We start from the raw sequence: 21,588 nt of genomic DNA, 5'->3' as shown, positions 1-21,588 counted from the left end.
TCTAAAAGCACAGCTGCTTGTTAGTGTTTAATGTAATATAACCTTGGCATACCCAGCCCGACTTGCACTAAAAATTAACTTTCTAAATGTGGTCAAATTCCCACAGTCCCACTTAGTTGTTCAGTAACTTAGAAGCATTTTCCATACATATTTAATCTGAATGTCAGTAACAGTAACTACATTTTTCTAAATCTGTCCACTAGATGTGGCACTTTGGAGTCATTAGAAGATGCAATTTAACCTAATCACATTCTTCAACATTCTGTCTTACTTCAGACTTAAGCCATTATATTTTTCACCCAAAACACGTTCCTTTTTTGCAGACTTGAGTTTAGCTGAAATCATTTTATTTTTCATGTAGGAGTTTCACATAAACCAAAAACATATAAGGGTTACAACACCTGGAGTACAATTTCACACACACACACAGTACCTCTCGGATCATAGCAATTATAATGTTTGAGCCACATGACTATTTCCTCCTTGCCAGTATCCACCCTCATGCTGTATGTCTCTTCTCAAAAAGGACAAAGCAGGTCAGTCCCAGAGTAAATTTATGGGTACCTATTTCATTGCCCAAGTTTAATTTGAAGGATGCTATGGTATTCCTGTCCCCTTGTTTAACTTGAAGGAGATGTTTGTTCTAGTGGTGGGGTAGGCATTGGGTAACAGCTGTCTCTTCAGTGTGTTTCGCTTATGTATGGATGTTGATTTGAGTCCCTAGTCCTTATATTAGTTGAACCATTTGACTGGCAAAGAAACAGATTTGGGAGGACTTTGTCTCAACTGGCACGGAATATAAAGCATAGATCACCCCAACAAAAGGCTATATAAAAATGAGTAAAGAAATAATACTTCATGCCTTTCCTGCTAGCTCAAGAAGGCCAACAGTATTCTTGGTTAAGAACCTTTGGGGGCTTTCCAGTTGCTTAATATGTCTAGAAAAGTGTATTATGAAGGGGGCAGTTTATTCAATAACTGGACAAATTAGGGAAGCGTACCGTGGGATGGTGATGTCATCTGACCTGTATGTCATGCAGATGTGTACTGAGCAGAAAGGCCATATGACTACTACTGCTACATGGTAATGGTAGTTTCTAAGATCTTTTTATCATTTTGGATTTGGGTATTGGCTAGAATGCTAATACTGATAATTTTCCTGCCTGTGGTGCTCAGAGGAACTTCCAGATAACTTTAGCTCTGTGTTATATATCTGTCCAGGCTACTTACAACAGATTACACAATGGGCTTCCCTGTCCCAACCATTTCTGACCCTGCTGTTTGCTCAGCTTAAAACTCAGAGCAGATCTTCTTCCTCTTTGTAAGCTTCTTGCTTTCCAGCGTACTGCAGCCCCTCATTATGTCTCCTGAAAACACTCATGAAGAGCATTCAAAACATGAAATTCATCAAAAAAATGCTTGCAACCATGGAGCTGGTACTTTAAAATGAAAACGCTTACTGTTCGTGTTTTTAATATAGTGCCATTTCCATGTTTGAGCATTTTTTAAGACACTCCTTAAGGGCTACTACCTCATATTGCTAAAAAAAAAATCCCCAAAGCAGTAGTTCTGTTTTAGTATAGGCTTGGATGCAGTCTCCACTCTGACTCCACCTGAATTGGGTACCTTCAGACTTTCTGCTTGTTTAACCCTCTCATTTCCACTATGATGTGCATTCTTCCCTCCATACATATACATACATGTATATTGGTTCTCCCGTGCTTGACCGTAATTTGTTCACCAAACACAGGGGTGTGATTTAATGTTGATGGTACAGATGGCTGAACAGTGGATATGCCAATAGTATGCAATGTCAATACAGGTAAGTGGGGTTGGAGTGTGTGTGTATGTATATTGAGTTAGGGTTAGGGTCAGGGATGAGTGAAGAGTGGGTATTCTGTGTTTGTTTATAAGTTTCTATATTTTAAGGTAGGTGTTAGGTTAGAGGATAGATGTAATGATTGTGTGCATTTGTGAATGTCTCTGAGTCTTTGTGCAGTGGCAGTATTACAGGAATAATTTAATGATAATGTGTAGAGTTGGAGAAGGGGGAGCATTAGGGTTAGCAACCATTACTAAGGTAGGATGGAGGGAAGATCCCCCCGCCACCGTTAGTAATGTGTGCTAACCCTAACCCCAAAGCTGCTCCTCCCCCCAGCCCTAACACTACACCTTACCTTTATTAAAGCCTTCCAATAACACTGACACTATTCAGACAAATTTGAGGCTAATGTTGTGGAGTTTTAGTTTTAATATCAAGAGAGGAAATAGTTTTCCTCTCTCAATATTATTGTGTGGGTTTTTTTCATTGTTGTGTATGATCAAACTTATCTTGTCGGTGATTTACATTCCACATTAGGGCAGTAGATATATATATATACATTTGTGTGTGAGGGACGATTTATGTCATTTGCTCGAATGCTCATTTGGCTGAAAAAAATGTGCACACAACTGAAAATTAATTTGACTGAATCAGAATCAACTGAAAATGTACACAATAAATATACTGTGGTAAAAAAAATTTAGAAGAGACAAGTCATCCTGTATCCCCTAATTGGGGTGCTATTTCCCCCACCCCTTAATTATATATACTGACTCAACAGATGTGCAGTCATAGAGAAGAGAAATCACCACACTGAGTGAAACCACTGAAACAGCAGAACAAAAAATGGCCAATAAACGTACTTAAACAATGGGAATAAAAATCCTTCCCATGTTTATTAATTAAAGAATTAAGTGTTTTCATCCTTTAAAGTAGGACTTCTTCAGAATTCACAAAACATAACCAATGACTACTTTTTATACAGACTAGTTTGTTAAAAAGTCAGTTAGATAATTGTGAACAGTTAATTAATTAATTTGAAAACACAGTGCCAGTAAATGTGAACAGTACTAGCCTTCATACCTTATATCTCATATAAAAGACGTATATGCGGTAACCCTTCAAAAACTATGAAATAAGAGTTAAAAGGTTAAAAAGTAAAACCTCATTCCAAATGCCTACTTGTTCCTAATATTCATAGATATTATAATAAAAAACATAAACACTAAAAATTATATAACCCTTGCTTGTAGGGTTGTATGGAAATAAATTCATTTACACTAGGGGTATTTGAAGCCTTTAATTTGAGTTGCCATTTCATTTCATTTAGGTCCAACTCCCCCTGGGATTTTTAAAAACTTTATCTAGTATACCAAACTTAAATTTAGTAAAATTCGAACATACTTTCGAATGTTTAAAGAGGGCATTTTGTCATTTTGTCTATTGATATCATAAATATGTTCATATATTCTTCTTCTAAGACACCTCTCTGTCTTCCCGAAAAAAAAACTTGGCATCCTACACACTTAGCCAAGTACACCACTGTGCTAGTTTGACAGTTCCCTTTCATAAAATTGATTCTGGAACCTAATCTATTTTGAAGAGTGATGCTTTCAGCCTCTAAAATATAAAAACACAGACATCTGCTACATTTTGTATTACCTTGCCCAGTTCTAGTACCATTTTGATCAACACTCTCAAAACTTTCTTTAAAGTTTTTACCAGTTTCATAAGTAAAGACTGGAACATTCCCTAAAAGCTGTAGTATGCCTGGGAAACCTTTAAGGATGTTCCAACTCCTTTTAACTATATCCTTGACCTCTCCAGTTAAGGGTCCATATTCAATGATCAAAGCTCTGTTAAAATCTTGACCAACTTTGTGATTGTATTTAGTGGTGAAACCTAAGTCTAATAAAGGCTTATACTTCACCCCCCATTGTGAAAAAACAATCGCAAATTCCTATTGCAATAAGAGTGGAATACCCTCTAACTAAGAACATGTTAGCCACTACATCTAATTCCCTGGAAAAATCCTGGAAATGAGAGGTCATCCTGGCAGCCCTAATACACCGACCTTTTATTAAACTTTTCTTGTGGCTTAAAAGGTGACAACTGGAAACGTCTAAACACAGTGAATCAGTGCTGTTGCACAAACACACACATCTACAGATATATGGGATACAATATGATGTTGACCACTACCCATCCACATACAGTCTTCTAGACTTACTTCCCTAATAAGTCCTATAATCAGGAACAACTCCATCACATAAGGTTTCCGTTAAATGAGGTTTCAATTAGATGTTTTAAGCACTTGTGTTTCAGACAATTGAGTATTCAAGATAAGTACACAGACCCATATATGGATGTATGTGACACATCACACACCACAAGCCTTAAGTACTAATATTTGTTTACCACTTTTATTTACAGATATACTTTGCTTTTTTTTTTTTCATGACTACAAGTGTACTTAATTATGTGTATTATGGTTAGTTATTCTGACTGAAAAGTCCTCATAATCTCATCACCCAAATGATTAGCAAGCAGGTAAGCACACAAAAATCCTTAAGTACCATCCTTGTTTCTCATTGTACAGTCACACAGTACGGTGATCTAGCAACATTTGTTTACTGAAGAATTTGAACTCCATTAAGTTAAAGGGGACTTTGCATACACCATAGAAGTTGGCAGTGCTGACAGTAAAGTCTGAGAACATGTGTAATATAGATGAATCAAGTTTGTGATTGGCAACTTAGGGGGGAGAGACCATGTGGTGAATTTCATAGTAGCTGGATTAAGAGTTTAGCTGCATAGTGAGCAGGTATAGTTACCACATCTCATGTTAGAAAGAATTTATATTATAAGAATTAAAAATTATTATTAAAATGGTGAAAGTAAGCTAGTCAGTGTTATGTTTCATTTTATTTGAAGACAATATTAAAATGTTTACTTTGCTAGACACTTGTCACAGCGTTGTAATAATGTATGCATTTAAAGTATATTCAGATATTGATTGGGGATGATAACAGAGGAGCTTATTGCATTAATAGTTTTATTTTAAGGTGTGATAGAATTTCGTTTAAAGTTTAACTTAAACATGTGTCCACTTCATCATGGTATATTTTCTCTTTTCTTTAACTTTTTCTGCATAGTAAATTTTACTGTAGGATTCTACTGGCTTGATTTGAAAGAGCTTGAATAGCAGTTTTATAGCAACTGCCAAATAGTTTGACTTATTCATTCCGCAGCAGGTAATGGAAGGTTTAAAGCTTTCATTCCTACAATCTTTAATGACTGGTAATTCATCCTGCACTTTTTTTGAGAAAACTAAGTTGCAGAAATGTAACTTCATATAAACATTAAGTTATTAACTTAAGTGCTAACAAAGCATAAACAGTAAAGTTGTCCATCAGAGTCCATCTGAAATGTACGCTTACACTGATGATGTAAAGTATACTCTAGGAAGAGATGTAAAGTTAGTTTTGTAGTGTAAAAAAAAATCATCACCAAAATTCATTTGTTTGAGAAATATTCATTGGTAGCATTATTCCTACAGCCCTGTACGTGTGTACTGTTCATGTTGTATGAAGCAGTTCCCTCCATCATGTTTAGTGATTATGATATGATTAGAAATATGGCAGTTATATCACTTTGTATAATGTATTTTATGGACAATGCCCCACATCTCTACAAGGTACAGGACCAAGTGTCAGTGGCTGGGTTGTTAGGCATCATTTAAGCTTTCAGCCAGCACCATGCAATATATTTCAGTGATTTTCATAGTACTAATGTAACTGCGACAATATTACATATATAACTAGTAACATAATCAAATCATTTTCTCTAATTTAGTGAACCCCACTTTCAGCAATCTACTTCTATTATCATTTTTGTCATTTTCTCCTTTCACGGGATTTCACTCAATAACATATTTTTATCTGGGTGTTAATTTGGTGAAAACATTTTAAGATCTCAGTGCAGTGGAAAAATGCATATATCACAACATGTAAGAATATATTAAAATGTAAAATATATAAAACATAACATTATATATTGGTTTCAAATAAATTAAAAATAAAGAAAAAAATGTTTTCATAATGGCAGTCTTCCCTGCTCCCCCATAGCCAGACAAGTCTAAGATCCCACAGTAGCAGGGGTAAGGGGACAACTCATAACCCTCTCTGTTCAGTCAGCTGACAGGTGACAGCATGGAAATGATGAAACAAGAAATTGGTTGAATGTAATAGCGAATTCCATTTGTGATTATTAGTTCCTTCGTCCATGTGAATGTCGCCAAATGTCCCCTTTCATCATTTACGGCATTATGGAAATATGAAAATAGGGTATATCACTGACCTCTAGCATTATGCATGGTGTCACAGTAATTGTGCTACTTTATTGCCCCACACTGACCTTTTACAGAATGCCTCTCAGTAATGTGCACTTGACATATAATTATTAGTATTATTATTATTACAGTCTGTCATTGAGATCCACTAAACAAAAACTCCTGTCTGTCTAAAAACCTGTCATGTCTGCTGGGCATTGTCTGTACTCATACAAGGTTGGTAAGGCCTGGAACTCCTTACCTGTATCCATCAGGTCAATACCCTCCCTCCCATCTTTCAAAACCACTCTCAAAGACTTGATAGCTAAAATCTGGCTCTGTTTTTGCTCAAAACTGGTATAAACTATATCCCTAAATGTTAGCTATTATTCCTTATACCTCCTTACTCTTCCTTTTCACTTACTTCTTTACTGCTGTCTAATTCTCTTCCCTGACTTTCTCTCTAAATATACCATAAGCCTGTTTTGCTTCACTTCATATTGCAATTGCTGTTTGCATTAGACTAACTTACCTTTAATTTCTATACAATTTAATTTATGTACAAACTGTCTAAAATTTCTGTAAATATTAAATGAATGCCATATACCTGGCATTGATTCTAAACCACTGCTTTTATTTTATGACTAATTTGTTATAATTATTTAAACTGCAAATATTTTTGTTTTATTTTTGAAGATTGTAAAATTATTACTCTTAAAATGTTTTGTAATTATTTGGAGCTTTTCACCCTGGGCCTCTGCTGACAAACGGGCTTCTACCCAGTTGGGCTTTCACAATAATCAGATATCAGTATATATATATATATATATATATATATATATATATATAAATAATATGGATATATAGAAAATGAAAAATAAAGTAAAACTACAGCATTAAATGAGTTAGCTATCAATGTACATGCCTATCATACCTCGCAACTGTCCAGATTTTTGAAGCATGTCTAGATTTTTGCCTAATTTTTCAACTTTTCCCCTTAAAAATCTGTGGTTTTATGGCAAATCATTAAGGATTAAAGTTATGTAATGATGGTCTTTTGAGTTTCAGACTACGTACCCTTCAGAAAATGCATAATAATGCAAAATATGTTATTCTGTCAATTTTCTAAGTTTATAGGAACAGTATTTAAAAATTGTCCCTGTTTTTGGGCCTATTCCCTCTCCCTCCCATTATTTTTGGCTTTGTCCAGATTTCCTATGCTGAGAGGTTAATGGGTATGATGTCTAGCTTTAATAAAAGAATATACCTGCATTTTGCTAGTGATAGTTTCCTAAACAAAATATGCTTAAGTACCAGTAATTGTGCTATTTTTGCAGTGATTATATTCATACTTGCAATTTTTGCTAAAAAATAGAAAGCTGACATGGAGCCAAGAAGCTCAGCATTAATATAGCTAAACAGCAAATAGAAATCAGTCCATCTCTAAAGAAACTTACTACTTAAAACTCTCTTTTTGTGTCAATAAAACTGAAAGCAAATTGTCACCATTACAAATGGAATATAGAATTATTTTAATTTTTCCTTTGTTTTCCACTTTGGCAGTAGTTTAGTGAACTATTTGGTGATATCAAAGTAGAATGTATGGCCTAAGTAAAGATTTGCATCACTCGATTACCAAAGTCATTATGAAAGCGCTTTAAGTTGTATGTCTGCTTTGAAATTTCATTTGTGTCAAGCCCTCTAGAGAGCATGCTTGTCTGCTTAAATTTGTCTTTTTTCCTTTTTATTCTAGAGTTATATCCAGAGTTTCCGAGATCGCCAGACAGGTACCTCAGTGAGCAGCTTAAATGCTAACACACATACCATTGTGGATTTGGACTATGACTGTGGTTCCACAGTGCCCCTGACAGCAGCAGCCGGTCCTGCTGTGCGAGTATAGCAGATGGAGACAGAAAATCAAGAGATCGACAACATTCCATGTACAGTACAAAAAACGCACTAGCAAAGAATCTCGGTAGAGGAAGATTAGCAAGTAGCGTGAATGCAGCTCTCCCCATATGCCCTTTGACAGCCATCCTGTGAGCATTCAAGGCAACTTTCCATGTAGAATGGGGTGTGTACTGATCCAGGTATATCTCTCCAGGTTTTGCCTAGTGATGAAATGTTCTGCAACAAGCAGGGAACATACTTTGCCTTTCCCATTCCTGTTGACTTTTGAAGGTGGGAGGGCAAGTGTATTTTGTCTCCATACTCCATGATCAAGCATAGTACAAGAATGAGCACCTTTAGAAAGGGGAACCTTGATAAGACATACCCTGTGCTGAATAGCTAGCAGACAGTTGTTCTACACTTCTAGACTTAAGCAGCACAGTCATCAAACACAGAATATGGGTAATGTGATGCCATATAAACAACAGTACTTGATTTTTGGAGTATGAACTCTTTTAATGTAGTGGTTCCCTGCCAAGAGTTAAAGTATCATATTAACAGCCTGTTACATTTCATTATCTTTAAGTTATTAATTTTAAATGCCAAGGAGCAAAGTTATTAGAAAGTCAAATTCAAGCATAGATATTGGAAGTGATGGCCATCCTGAAAAGCAGTATCTTCTCATAAAAACACATGCATGCATACGTGCTGCAATTGGTCAGGCAGAGTGGGATATGAAGACCACAGAAATAGCCTGGGGCTTGTGATGCAAGATGTGCAATGGTGGTGGAATGTTAAGGATATGAGTTGGTGTTACGACTAACAGGAACAAGCTTTGTCACATTACGACCATTTCAGCATGAGTGCATTCGCACACACTGCTATCTGCATGTTTGTTAAGATGATAGGTAGTTATTTCATGATTCATTGAGATTTTCATCCTCAAACTGTCATACACTGTATAAATCCATTGTGAGAAACTTGAATTTTTTTGTGCATCTAACTTAAAGTAATGTCTTAACTGCCTTGGCAAGTGTGGTAATTGGCTTCATTTACACTGGTTCCACTTCACTTGTATAGAGATTTTTTTAATGGCTGAATATGCACCTCATTCATTAAGATGGTTTAACCTTTCTGTAGTTACTGCTGACTGACGTTCAAAACAGAAATGCAAGCATTTTAAAGGACACAATTATACTTGCTTCTAAAATTACTATAAAGAGTTAGACCATAGAAAACATCTCTTTGTAATTATCCCTGTTCTCCCAGGCAAACAAAACTGAAGCTTTGTCTGTTTATGTAATAGGGTACCTGTACCTTGTACTGAATTAATGCTACAGAGCCTTTGCATGTATTTTGTATAAATGTGGGATACTTGGTGTAGCAAAAATGTTTTATGCAGTGTGACAGAGGACCTCTCTGGGCATTACTTAAACTTCATACAAGCAAATCTTTCGTCGTGTGATCGTGTGTGAGGATTGATCAGGGTTTAGAGTTCAGTTCATTTTCATTTTATGAGAAATGTACACTAAGAAATAAGAAAAAAAAATTCATTTTGATTGTAGTTTTGAGCAGCACGGTTAAAAGGCGCAGCTGTCAGAAATGTACAAAGAAATTGAAAGGGGGGGGGGGTTTCATCTCTGTTAAACTTTACTTTAGTAAACAAAGCGTCTCTTAGATTTCACAAAAATGGTTTGCGTTGGAAAATTACCAAACTGATACACTGACAAGAGGATTGCACTGAGTAGAGCCAGGCAGTCCATTCTGGAGAGTATGTGCATGTCATGTGGGGCAGTAGATTGTCCATCAGCAATGTCCCATTCATTGATCGGTCTGTCTTTGATGCTTCCATTTGTGTGTGCTGCTTGTATAGTGAACATGTTTCAAAGCTTCTTCATGAGATATACTGCCCCATTATGTTCTAAATCTGGGCTTGTGTATTCGGAGTGCCTAAACAGTGCTGCCAAAAACATGCCACTTTCTTTCAATAGGATGGTGCTGCTAGCGTTTCGCTTTTTTGTTCAGTTAGTCTAAAATGGGTCAAGTCCATTTTCAGTGGAGGCCTGGGATAAAAACACTAGCACTCAATATCACAATAATAGATTACAATTAAAAGAATAATATTAATTATGGTAAAAACTACAAATCAGAGAAACAGAGCAGTTCAGTGATGCATTCAGACTATAATTATTAAAACCCCTACATGCAATGTAAGAATATTTTTTCAAGTACGTGGTCCTTGGACCCCAAAGGACAGAGTAAAGCAAGAAACATTTGTTGAATACTGAAAGGGCAAGTAAGGAAAGGAAGAAGTGGAGAGGAAGATAAAAGAAGGGAGAGCAGGAGAAATGAATAAAAGAAGTGGGGTATGTTATGCACAGGGATTCAAGAGGAAGAAGCTAATGCAAAGAAGTTAGGTAAGAGTGAAGTGAGGCAGTTAAAGAGCAAGGTAGTAGAAAAGTTAAGGAGAATGCTGGGAATGAAAATGCAGAGAGACATGAAGGGGATGAGGTTAAACTTTTAAAAAGAACATAATATATTTTGCAGTAACAAGATTTCATGAATGGAAAGAGGAGTAAAGACCAGATTAGTCCATCCAGTCTTACGTAACTTTCTTTTTCCCATTTTTGCCCATGGAGTTGAGGTACCACATCAACAGAGAACATTATCTAGAGTGAATGTTTGCACTTCTGGGTTGCTAGCCCTGCCAGTGTTCTTCCATGCTACACATATGCACTCTTACAACTATGGCCAGTTTAGTGTGTCCACTCCACCTCCTGCATGTCTTTGGAACGTGGGTAGCAAACAGAAAATAAAAGTGATATGATAAAGAATAGCAGAAAAATTCTACAATCCTTTCCATAAATTTGAAGGTTTCTTTTATGTGCTGTTTTGTCTGCATAACTATTCAGGAATTTTGATGTAAACCAATAGTGCCTCTGATTAGGGTCTATGCTAAATCAGTGAATGCTTAAAAAAGCGAACGTTGATTTATCGACCCTCTTTAAGTGAAAGCTTAAAATCCCGAGCACTCAGAACAGTGTTTTTTTTAGGGAAAAAAAATATCTGTTCCACAAAAAAAAAAAAAACTTCAAAACAGTACTTAAATATACCAACTCCGAGATCGCACCACAGTGGAGGAAATGGCAAAGTCCTGAAAACAGCCCAGCAATTTTGCGAGTGTTCGGGATTTTCAGCTTTCATTTAAAGAGGGTCGATAAGTCAGCATTCGCTTTTTTACACGTTCGCTGATTTAATATAGACCCTCTGATTATATGGTAAGGCACGTAGATTATGTACTGCATCTGTAGGCTGTCTGCTATTCATGTAATTGAGCCCTGTATCCCTCTTGAACAGGCCATTTTAGATATACGTACTGTACTCAGAATTAGGCTGCATCGACTGTATTCATGATATGTGCTCCATGTTTGTGTTAACAGTGTACTTATCATTAATGTAGCTTTAGTGTAAATGTGGCCTGCAGTGTAAGATACTACATCTGCCAGTGCCTAGGATTACTCCTATGTTATGCCTTCTGTATGAATTGAAGTGATGTTGCAAGAAAAACTGTTGTCCAGAATATTGTAATCTTTGAATCAATTTTACAGAAGGCTGGAAGTTTTTTTGCCTACTCTAGGCTAAAGTAGTGATAGGCTACATTATGTAAATTGAAGAATTGTAAAGAGTTCAGCAGGAGAAAGATGGTTTGATCATTGTAACACTCAAAAAACTGATGCATTGACTTATTTCTATTTCAATCCATCCACACAGAACCAGTTGGATAACTACTCCAACATTATGCCTCTTGAATTCATGAGGTGTTGTCAGACGGATTGGTGTTTGGAATACTGTGCTCTTCTCTTTATAAAAGTTACAAAAGCTTGGAAGAGACTTTTTTCAGCTATACCAGGCTACAACTGAAGGATTGTGAAGAGTTTAGTGCTTGAAAGATACGTAGATTTAACTCTCAAAAGTACTGCAGTGTTTTGTTTCAGCTTTAATCCATGCACATAGAAACACTTTGGAGGTCACTCAGATGATGGGACTTAAAACAAGCTTGTCTATCTTCATTGCCAGTTTAGATTGCTCACCTACTGCATAACAGAAGCCTGCAGCACTGCCTGGAGTGCACCACTATGCAGCCCATCTTAGCCATTTGCTGAGGTATCTGACAAAATAGCAATGTTCCCAGTGGACAGATTACTGTTGGTTCACCTTTGCAAAAGCTTTACAAATGCCTTGGATAGACACTAGTTAATTATGTCTACACAGAATCCCCAGTTCAAGTCTTCTGAAAAGTACTGCAGAATTTCTAGTGATACTGCTTAATTCTGAATTGCACTTGACCTCGCATTAACATTTTCTCAGGAGATTGTAATATTACCTAAACATCTAGCAAACGCTATCTGCTGGCCCTTATGCATGAAGCCATATAACCCTTTCTGTTTCTTTCATGCTGAAACATTATCCCTGCTTTTACTTCAGACATGCTTTAGAAAATATATGTCATCATCTGTCACATACCCCACAAAATCAACATCTTGGGAAATATCATTCAAGTCATATTTTGGAACAGTATTCTTTGTGAGGTAGAAACTCATGGAAATTATCATCTGAGGTTTCCATTCTCTCTTCCTTGATTAGATATGCAGGCAATCCCTCTTCATTTTCTGTCCTTTTCCTGCTTTATATTATTCTAGCAGGACATTACAGAGCAACCACAACTACAGTCTCTTGCAAAAAACATTACATCTGATGTCTTTTACATCTGGCTTCAACGTGTGAGTTTTCTGACCTAACTCTGATCTGTGACTAGCCATTTCCAAAGACTTCAGCCCCCAAGCTTTTCCTCCTGTACCTATAGTACTTGCGCTCTGTACAACTATCTTAGATCACATTTGTTGCCTTCCAGGACAGCAGCTAGGTCTTGTTTTGCTGTGAGTGTATCCTTTTTGGTGTGATTTGCCTATTTTTTTTGTCACCCTATTCATATTCCCTTTTGATTGGAGTATTGATAGATACATAAGTATCTGTTAGGTTTGACTAGGTTTACGTTGCTAACTCTTGACTGTCGTGGGATCTTCCCTCCATGTTTTCTCTAACCAGCCAGATCTGAAGGTCCAAAGATCTTTGGCTCCTTCAGTTGCATCCATGCTAGCTTTTGATCTGACTCCTTGGAACTTTTCCCTGTCAACACAAATTACTGGGAAGATTTTTTGCCATTGCTTAGTGTCCCTAGCCCTTTCCTGTTAAAAGGAGCTTCCTTGGGCAGGGTTCACTTCTCTTTTTTCCCTCTACCCCTAGGGAGTTGTACACAAAGTAGTCATCTACTCCACCCAGGAATCCGACCTCTGGTTTGGGCATGGCCTACAGATCCTTATATCAGCAGGCAGGCTTCCAAGCCCTCACCAGTAGTGTCCTCAGGTTTGCCCAATCAGTTGGGATTATTAGACCTGCTGATTTGGAGCAGCAGATGCAGTCCTTCCTGCAGGCCCAGATGCAACTAAGCATTGGCCTCAGTTTCTCAATCTGAGGCTTTGACTCAGACTGGCTTGTTTCTTCCCTCGGGCCTTGTAGCTCCGAGGTTTCTGAAGCCAGTTGTCTTACTAACATCTGGGTTGGTTCTGATGCCATGACCTGCTGAACTTTGGCAGTCTCAGAGCTAAGTGGGTCTCTGAGTCAACCCTTTAGGGCTGGGATTTATGGATCGTAGTTGATGCTTCAAGTCTTGGAGTCCTCCATCCCTCTCTGCACTTGATAGTTTGGCAGTGATTTCAGCATTGGGGCAGATGGGAGCAGAGCTGGAGTCTGGAAAGATCTTGGAGTCTTTAGATCCCAGGGGTGTGGACTCCAGGTGGCCAGCTTCAGTATCCTCCTTTGATATAACTGAAAGGATTCTCTCTGGGTCAGAGATGGAGTGGTTGGTGCCAAACAAAATTCTCTCCTTTGTGCCTGTGTACTCACACTAGCTTTCTCTGGGCCACCCCACTCTAATAGACCTTCATACAGTCCTGTCTTCAGGGCCCCCTGCCTCTTGTACCACTCTTGTGGATCATGCAGGAAGGTCACAGCAAGAGGTGGTACAAGAGGAAGCATCTGGATTCCATGGAGGAATCCCTCACTTAGGATACTGACCTTGAGAAGGGAAGGGGTCCCCACATACTGGGTGATTCCCCCTCTAGACACGTTTATTGATTTAGCATCGTAGAGGGCTTGGAGGGACCCTAATACAGTGGTGGATATACCAGAACACCTGGTAAGATATTGTCCTTTCCAAAGATTAACAACATTGGAGTAAGGGTCCTATCATTGATGTTATCATGATAGCAGCAGCCACCAATGAGGACATCTCAGAGGAGTTTGTTGGTCTGTTCCCCTAATAAAGAATCCAGGGCTTTGGAACAAATGGGGAGGTGTGCCAACACATCAGCCATCTTTGTGTTGAGGACATTGAATTACTTGGCTTACCAGACAAGGCTTTAACAAGACATTATGTCTGAAGTGTAAAGAGTAGTTAAGTCGCAGAGGTCTTCAGAGTCTCAAAAGTCTTTGGAGATGCAGTTGTCCACCTTAGTCTTTTTCTAGTGTGTCAATGTGCTTGCTTTGCAGTCAGGTCTATCGCTTCCGAGCTGCTGTTTCCGGCATTGCCATGTGTTGTCACACCTGGATGAGGTTGTGCAACTTTGCATCCTGCTTTAAGGTGTCCTTTGTTAATGCCCCTTTTGATGGCCAAAAGTTAGACACATTGACCAGGAGCAAACAAAATGGGTAGACTGTGTGCCATCAGAGTGCATTTTATCACACTCCAACAGACCCTTTTGTAGGAGCTAGAAAGTGGGTAAGTATCTCTTTCAAAAAGTACAGCAGTCTTTTCAGGATGCTCCTGCTTAATGTTCTCCTGACAGCAAGGGGGGTAGCCAGTATGGACGCTGTCCATATGGCAAAGGTTATTGGCAGAACCTGGACTTCTATGGAGCTTTCTCTGTAAGGGCCTTTCAGCATAACTGAAAGGTTGCTTGACCTGTCCTACTCTGGAGGCAGTCAGTGGTCACTTGCTTCTACACCTGAAAGTTTGGGAGGCCATCACCTCATACACATGGTTGTTGAGTATTGTAGCCAAAGGTTACATGATTCCATTTTTATTTCTGCTAAAAAAAAAAAAATGCCAAAAACTTTCCCCGACATACCACTCTGTCAGAGAACGAATGCAGCTACAGAGATTCAAAAGCTGTTGACAAATAGTCATCCAAATAGTCCCTGCAGACCAGTAAAGTTCTGTGGTCTATTTAATATTCTTTTTGGTTCCAAAGAAAAAACAAAGACCTCAGACCAGTTTTGGATTTGAGAAAGCTAAATTGCTTTTAAAAACAGACCAAGCTTCAGATGGTCACGGTGCAGTCCATTCTACCTCCTTTTGGGGACATACTCTATCAATCTCAAGGATGCCTATCATCATATAAAGGTAACAAGGCAGTCCTGAAGATATCTGCACTTCTGGCTAGGAGACCATCATTACCAGTTTAGAGTGGTGACCTTTGGTCTCACTGCCACCCCTCCCCCCAGGTATTTGCCAAATGCATGGCAGTTGCGGTTGCCTGGCTGAGGTTGCAAGGATAGTAGGTCTTTCTGTACCTGTATGATTGCCTTCTCACTGCCTGCAAGAGGGCTTCCTTAGTCCAATTCTCTCTCTCCTTAGGAAGCACCACAAACTATCAAAAGTTCAACCTTCAGCCAGTTCAAATGTCAGGGTTCTTAGGCTGTCAGTTGAACACTGTCTCAGATTGCAAGACTTCCAGTGCACAGAGTGGCTGTACTTCATAATGAAGCCAGTTTCTTAAAGTCTTAGAAAAAACCTCCTGCCTCCCTAGTTCTGAAGCTCCTAGGTTACATAGCTACAGCAATTTGTTTAGTCCCTCTGATGAGGTACCATATGAGGATTCTGCAGTGACATTAGCAGCTTAATGGTCTTATCCTATTCCATGGATTTGCCATCATTTTGATGGGAGTCTGTTGGAGTCTCCCATAGTATCAGGATGTTCTTGTTGTGACCTCCTTTTCAGAATTCTGTTTGCAAATGGACAATATATTTATGGTTTGGTATCTAAACAAACAAAGGGGAACCTGATCCTACCCTCTTTCTCAAGAGGCCATGAGAGTTTGGCAATGGCTGATTTTATCTCAGCTTTTTCTGGTAGCAATGTACATCCAAGGTAAATCCAACATTTCAGCAGAGCGTCTGAGCAGAAATAACTTTCTTCCCCACAAGTGGTCCCTAAATCAAGGATAGCAGCTTGGATTTTCTGGTGTTGGGGCACTCCATGTTGCGATCTATTTGCTTTCCCATCCAACACAAACTGCAGTAGTTATTATGCCCTAGTTCCTAGGACCAAAGGGGACAGTAACTCAGGGATGCTATTCTTTAGGCTTAGCCACCAGGTCTCCTGAATGCTTATGCTCTGACTGATAATGAAGTTTCTTGAGAAATCCACCTGCTTTGGAGTGACTGTGATCCTCATTGCTCCTTTTTGACCTCGTCATGTTTGCTTTCCTTTTCTGTGGCCTCTTCTGTGGTACACTCTCTGGGTGCTGGAACTCATCCCAGATCTGATCTCTCATCCAGCAGGCTTGGCCCCACCCAACCACAGGACTGTCAATTTAACCATGTGATTTTTCCAATTCCTTGATGGCCAGAGTTCAAATTTTGTTCTTTTCACAGAAACAATCTATCAAAAGGTTTATGATAGTAAGTGGAAGTGCATTTCTTTATGGGCATCTTGTAAAGGTTTGGACCCTTTTCCAGCACCTTTGGATGACATTCTTGATTACCTTGCCGATCTGTTTCATTGTGGATCTAGTTGTTGAACTACTGCAGTGTAGATAACCACTATTTCTATCTTTCATACTGGCAGAATAATGCTCCCGTAGTGGATTTGAAGGTTTCCAAGGCTTTTTCTCTGAGGAACTTTCTTGTTGTGACCTCCTGTTCAAGATCCTGTTTCTCCTTGAAATTTGGTTTTTATGCTTCACATTCTTGCTAGACACCATTTTGAACCTTTCAGTAATATTCCTTTGAAGTAGTTGTCTTGGAGGACTTCCTGGTGGCTGTCACTTCGGTCAAGTTTGTTCAGAACTGCTGACCTTTTCTTTGGTCTTGGCATATTTGAGTTTTCATAAGGATAGGGTTTCTGTCAGAACAGATCCTACTTTTGTAAGGTTGCATCAGAAAACATCTTGAAACAGGCCATTCATTTACCAGCGTTTTCCCAGTTTTTCAAACAAGGGAGAATATTTATTGCATTGCCTTGCTATTCACAGGCTACTGAGATTTTAGTTGGATAGAACCAATTCTATCAGGAAGACTGACCAGCTGTTTTTTTCCATTTCAAAGGCAGAGTTGAGCATGCCAATGTCTAAGTCAGCTTATCTAAATGACATGACTATCTATGGCTACTTCAATGGTCTTCTTTTTTCAAGAGTTTCTACTGATGACATTTGTGCTATGGCTACTTGGGTGGGTGCACACACTTTTGTGTCTCACTGCAAGTTGGATATATGGTTGAGGTCTAGGGCCTCCTTTGGTTCCACTGTATTGCACAATGTTCTCTCCTAGGACCTCCCTGTGATGACATGTGGCTGAGGACTCTGTTGCAGGTTGAAGCTGAACAGAAAAGAACATTACATATAAATGTTGTGTACTTACCATAACAACAGATAATGTTGTTTCTTTGTCGGGTGCAAACCCCACCCCTGTCTTCTATTTCTCCTGAGCATTGGACAGCTGAGTTGTTGAGGCATCTCTCCTCCTTTTTCCTTTTGAGGTCTGTGGTCTGAGTTGGCTGTAGAGAGAGCAAGGTACTATGGATTGAAAACCCTAGAGCTAGGGTGCTGAAGTCTTTGGAAATGGCCGGTGTTGGATCTAGTAACCCACAGGTTGAACCAGACAAACATTGCAACATAGATCTATTATTATGGTAAGTACTTTTATTTTCAGACTGTTCATCACATCTTTATCTTTTTCTATCATGACAGCATATTAAAGTGATGACCACCATTCTGAATATTAAAGGTTTTAGCTAGAATTTTCCTGCTTTAAAATGTTTCTATTTCCGTCACACCAACAGTTTCTGGGTATTCTGTTCCTGTACACAGGATGAATGTAAAGTCCTGTAGGATATTTCTGAATTCTAATCATGCCACCTCAGGGCAGTGACATAAAATTCCTCTTGAGTGAGAGAGACCAGGTTGTTCATTAGTGGAGAAGATAGTTCAGAAACTGAACTTGATTGTCAGATGTGGAGGAATGAAGGCCCCTGACTCCCAGGATCTGCTTTTGATGAGTGGTTTGGGTGTTAGAAGAACCAGGGTAATGAGGATGGGAGTGGATGGTGACTGTGGCTTGCTCATCATTGCAAGAGGGATGAGACTGTTGATTGTCACTTAAGTGACATCTTGTGTGGGGGGGGGTATCTAGGTGTTACACCAAAAAAACAGGCTTGCTGAGCACATGTTGCCCTTATACAAACAGACTGCCTAGGAAAGTTAGCATACAGATGCACACTCCCTGCGTTATGCAGCACTAAATGAAATGTGGATGGGACACTGAAGGGAGAACTCCAAGAGGGGATGGTAGGCCAGTGTAATGGAAGTGAAAACTGGCCACTCCCTCCTACCCGATGCTAACTATAGGGGGAAATGAATGAGCTGTTTAATCACACCTGATGGAAAAACTTTGGGTCATAAGATTCTCTCCTAGCCCTGGGATGTGCATCTGAAACACCTGAAAGAACAAACTGGACAGCTGGATAAAGGTAGTAATCTGACAGGTATGGTGGAAGAGAAGAAATACTGACTTTGACTTAAGTATCTATCCATATTTGAGTCTTGATCCTATGGCGTCCAAAAAACAAAAATGTTTGCTGTAGCCAAATGTGCAGCATGCACAAAGTTCCATTTGTTTATATGGGTAAAGACTTAGTCATGCAACTAAATCCATCTAGTCTGGGAACACTTGTGCTGTAGGCAGCCATATGTTTGCACTAGCAAGAGAAGTCCTATTTTAAGAATTTCACTAGCTTGTCATGCAAAATGTTTTCAATGGCCTTTCCAAAAAATGGAAGTAAAACTAACAAGTTTGCTAATATTTCCCATATTCTAAGAACCCCTTTTGCATGATATCAACCATCACCAACTTCCAGACTTGGGGCACCATAGTGGTTACTAAGGAAAGAAAATAACATTTTACTAGTAGGTGAGAGGGCACCATTGCCATCTTGTAACACCTTCAGCTTTGTCTGAACCTTGTACCTTATTCCCTAGAAGATACTTGAGTCCCTTCTGTATTCTTTGTGACTTGGGTTCATAGGTAGGTACTAGGCTATCTGCCCGAAGGCATTTATAAGCCTAGCCGGAATGTGTTGGCTTTCGCCGGCCTCTTAGATTAGTTCCCTGTGTCTCTGTCTAGCACAGCCATCAAAGTGATCCCCAGGGTAAATGTATAGGTTCATAGATATTTGCTTATTTACCTGTACCTGTTCTATACCACCCTGCTAGCACTCTTTTTACCGTTTTGTAGATAGAAATGAAGAGCTCAGTCACTAATTCTATCCAGTTTTGTAACATCATCAGACCTAACTTCCTCTCCTTTTAAAATATATATTTTTTGTGATTATTCCTCATTTCTTTCCAGTTAATGTGAAAATGTATCTGATCTGTCTATAACCATGTTGGTTTCTCCTGTAGCAGAAGAGCATGTCCTTCCTCCGTAGTAAAAAAAAGTCTATCCTCACCTGCAGTTCAACTGAACCCAGACATTTCTTTTCTCCAAGAATATGATTTTTGTATAATTTAGTTACCAGAAACTGCTCCTTCCTTCCTTTATGAAATATCGTATTTTCCTGGAATCAAAGGAAGAGAGGGTACCGCCACCTTTTTTAAGCTCATTTTCACATGTGCTGTAATAGGGAACATTGTCTCTGCTTGCATAATGTGATATAGACACAGAAGTGTGTAGTTTTCTTATCAGATTTTGTGCACAATCATACATAAGCAGAGCTCAGTCTTACTGATGACAACAGCTACTACAAAAGTGTACAGAGCCTTGTACAACTTTTCTCCACTGCCTTTGCTGCAGATAAGAGAAACAATGAGTGCTCACAGTTTACCAAGTTTTTTGTTTTTTTGAATTAGTGATCTGTCTGTTGATGGTTTTCGTTTGAGGGTACATAATCTTCACAGATGGTAGTTATTTAGACTTGTGCACAGCATAGAGAATAAATAATTTGGCTCATAGGTTAGTACTAGGCTAACTGCTCTTGCGAGACATTTTAAGTCTAGCCAATTATCCCTTGCGAGACTCAAACCCTGCACCTTGTTTTTGTAAGGCAAACAGCTTAACCATTAGGCCACCCTCCCACCTTATGCTGAGGTGTTTGATGGCCTGACAGTGTAAAAGAATTCGGGGGGGGGGGGGTTAGCAGTGCATCAGCAGAGGTGGAAAAATAATTCAGAAAGCATTTCTGCCTCAGTAGAAGAAGAAAAACTGTAACACTGGTTCAAAAAAACAGAAGGTTGTACCAGATTTGTAGTACTCTACCACTGTATAATGGTAGAGATATACAAGTTGTACTAGTAAAATACTTTTCAGTGAATACAGCACATTTGTACAACATTCAGGATACAAAACACGTGTTTCCATACTACACACAAGTAATATTAATAGTGGTTTCCATATCTCAGTTCTTTGAACTAAGAGTTCTCAATTGCCACTGACACATTTGACACCTCAGGAAATGTATGAGGGGTTGTTGTTATCTGAAATTGTACAATCTGAAAAACCTGCAATTCAGCTACTTTATTTTGTTGAATATTTGCAACTACTGTGAATAGGTTAGAGCAACTGTCTGAGTAGTGCACATTGGGGTAATTTAGGCACTGTCTGAGTAGTGCACATTGGGGTAATTTAGGCACTGTCTGAATAGTGCACATTGGGGTAATTTAGGCACTGTCTGAATAGTGCACATTGGGGTAATTTAGGCACTGTCTGAATAGTGGACATTGGGGTAATTTAGGCACTGTCTGAATAGTGCACATTGGGGTAATTTAGGCACTGTCTGAATAGTGCACATTGGGGTAATTTAGGCACTGTCTGAATAGTGCACATTGGGGTAATTTAGGCACTGTCTGAATAGTGCACATTGGGGTAATTTAGGCACTGTCTGAATAGTGCACATTGGGGTAATTTAGGCACTGTCTGAATAGTGCACATTGGGGTAATTTAGGCAAAAGTGAAAAAAAATGAAAGTGATAAGGTTCCAACAGAGCGAGGTGCCTCTGATTTACAACAGAGCGATGTGCCTCTGATTTACACCAGAGCGAGGTGCCTCTGATTTACACTACTGCCAGTATATCTAAATGAGAAGGAAGAACTCATTTATGACTGGCATGACTCGTATAAAGGCCACTTAGATTCTAGAAACCAGGAGATACATCAGTAAAACAAGATCATACTATAGAAGGCCCCATCATTGCCATAGGCAATTTTGCAATC

General features: G+C 38.8%; 1 protein-coding gene across 1 annotated transcript in view; it reads left to right on the top strand.

The window, feature by feature from the left end:
• The window catches only part of TMEM198 (transmembrane protein 198), a 178,873-nt gene extending 159,404 nt beyond the window's left edge, over positions 1–19,469 (top strand). Inside the window, exon 4 of the mRNA XM_044060563.1 lies at positions 7,906–19,469. Within this exon, the coding sequence (XP_043916498.1) occupies positions 7,906–8,052 (147 nt within the window). The 3' untranslated portion in view covers positions 8,053–19,469. The remainder of the gene's footprint in view (positions 1–7,905) is intronic.
• Positions 19,470–21,588: the final 2,119 nt, after the last annotated feature.

Source organism: Protopterus annectens, chromosome 2.part0 (assembly GCF_019279795.1).
Source record: "Protopterus annectens isolate FY-2018-M chromosome 2.part0, PAN1.0, whole genome shotgun sequence".
NCBI lineage: Eukaryota > Metazoa > Chordata > Ceratodontiformes > Protopteridae > Protopterus > Protopterus annectens.
The sequence above is the reverse complement of the archived record's forward strand: the minus strand, read 5'-3'. Positions and strand labels throughout refer to the sequence as shown.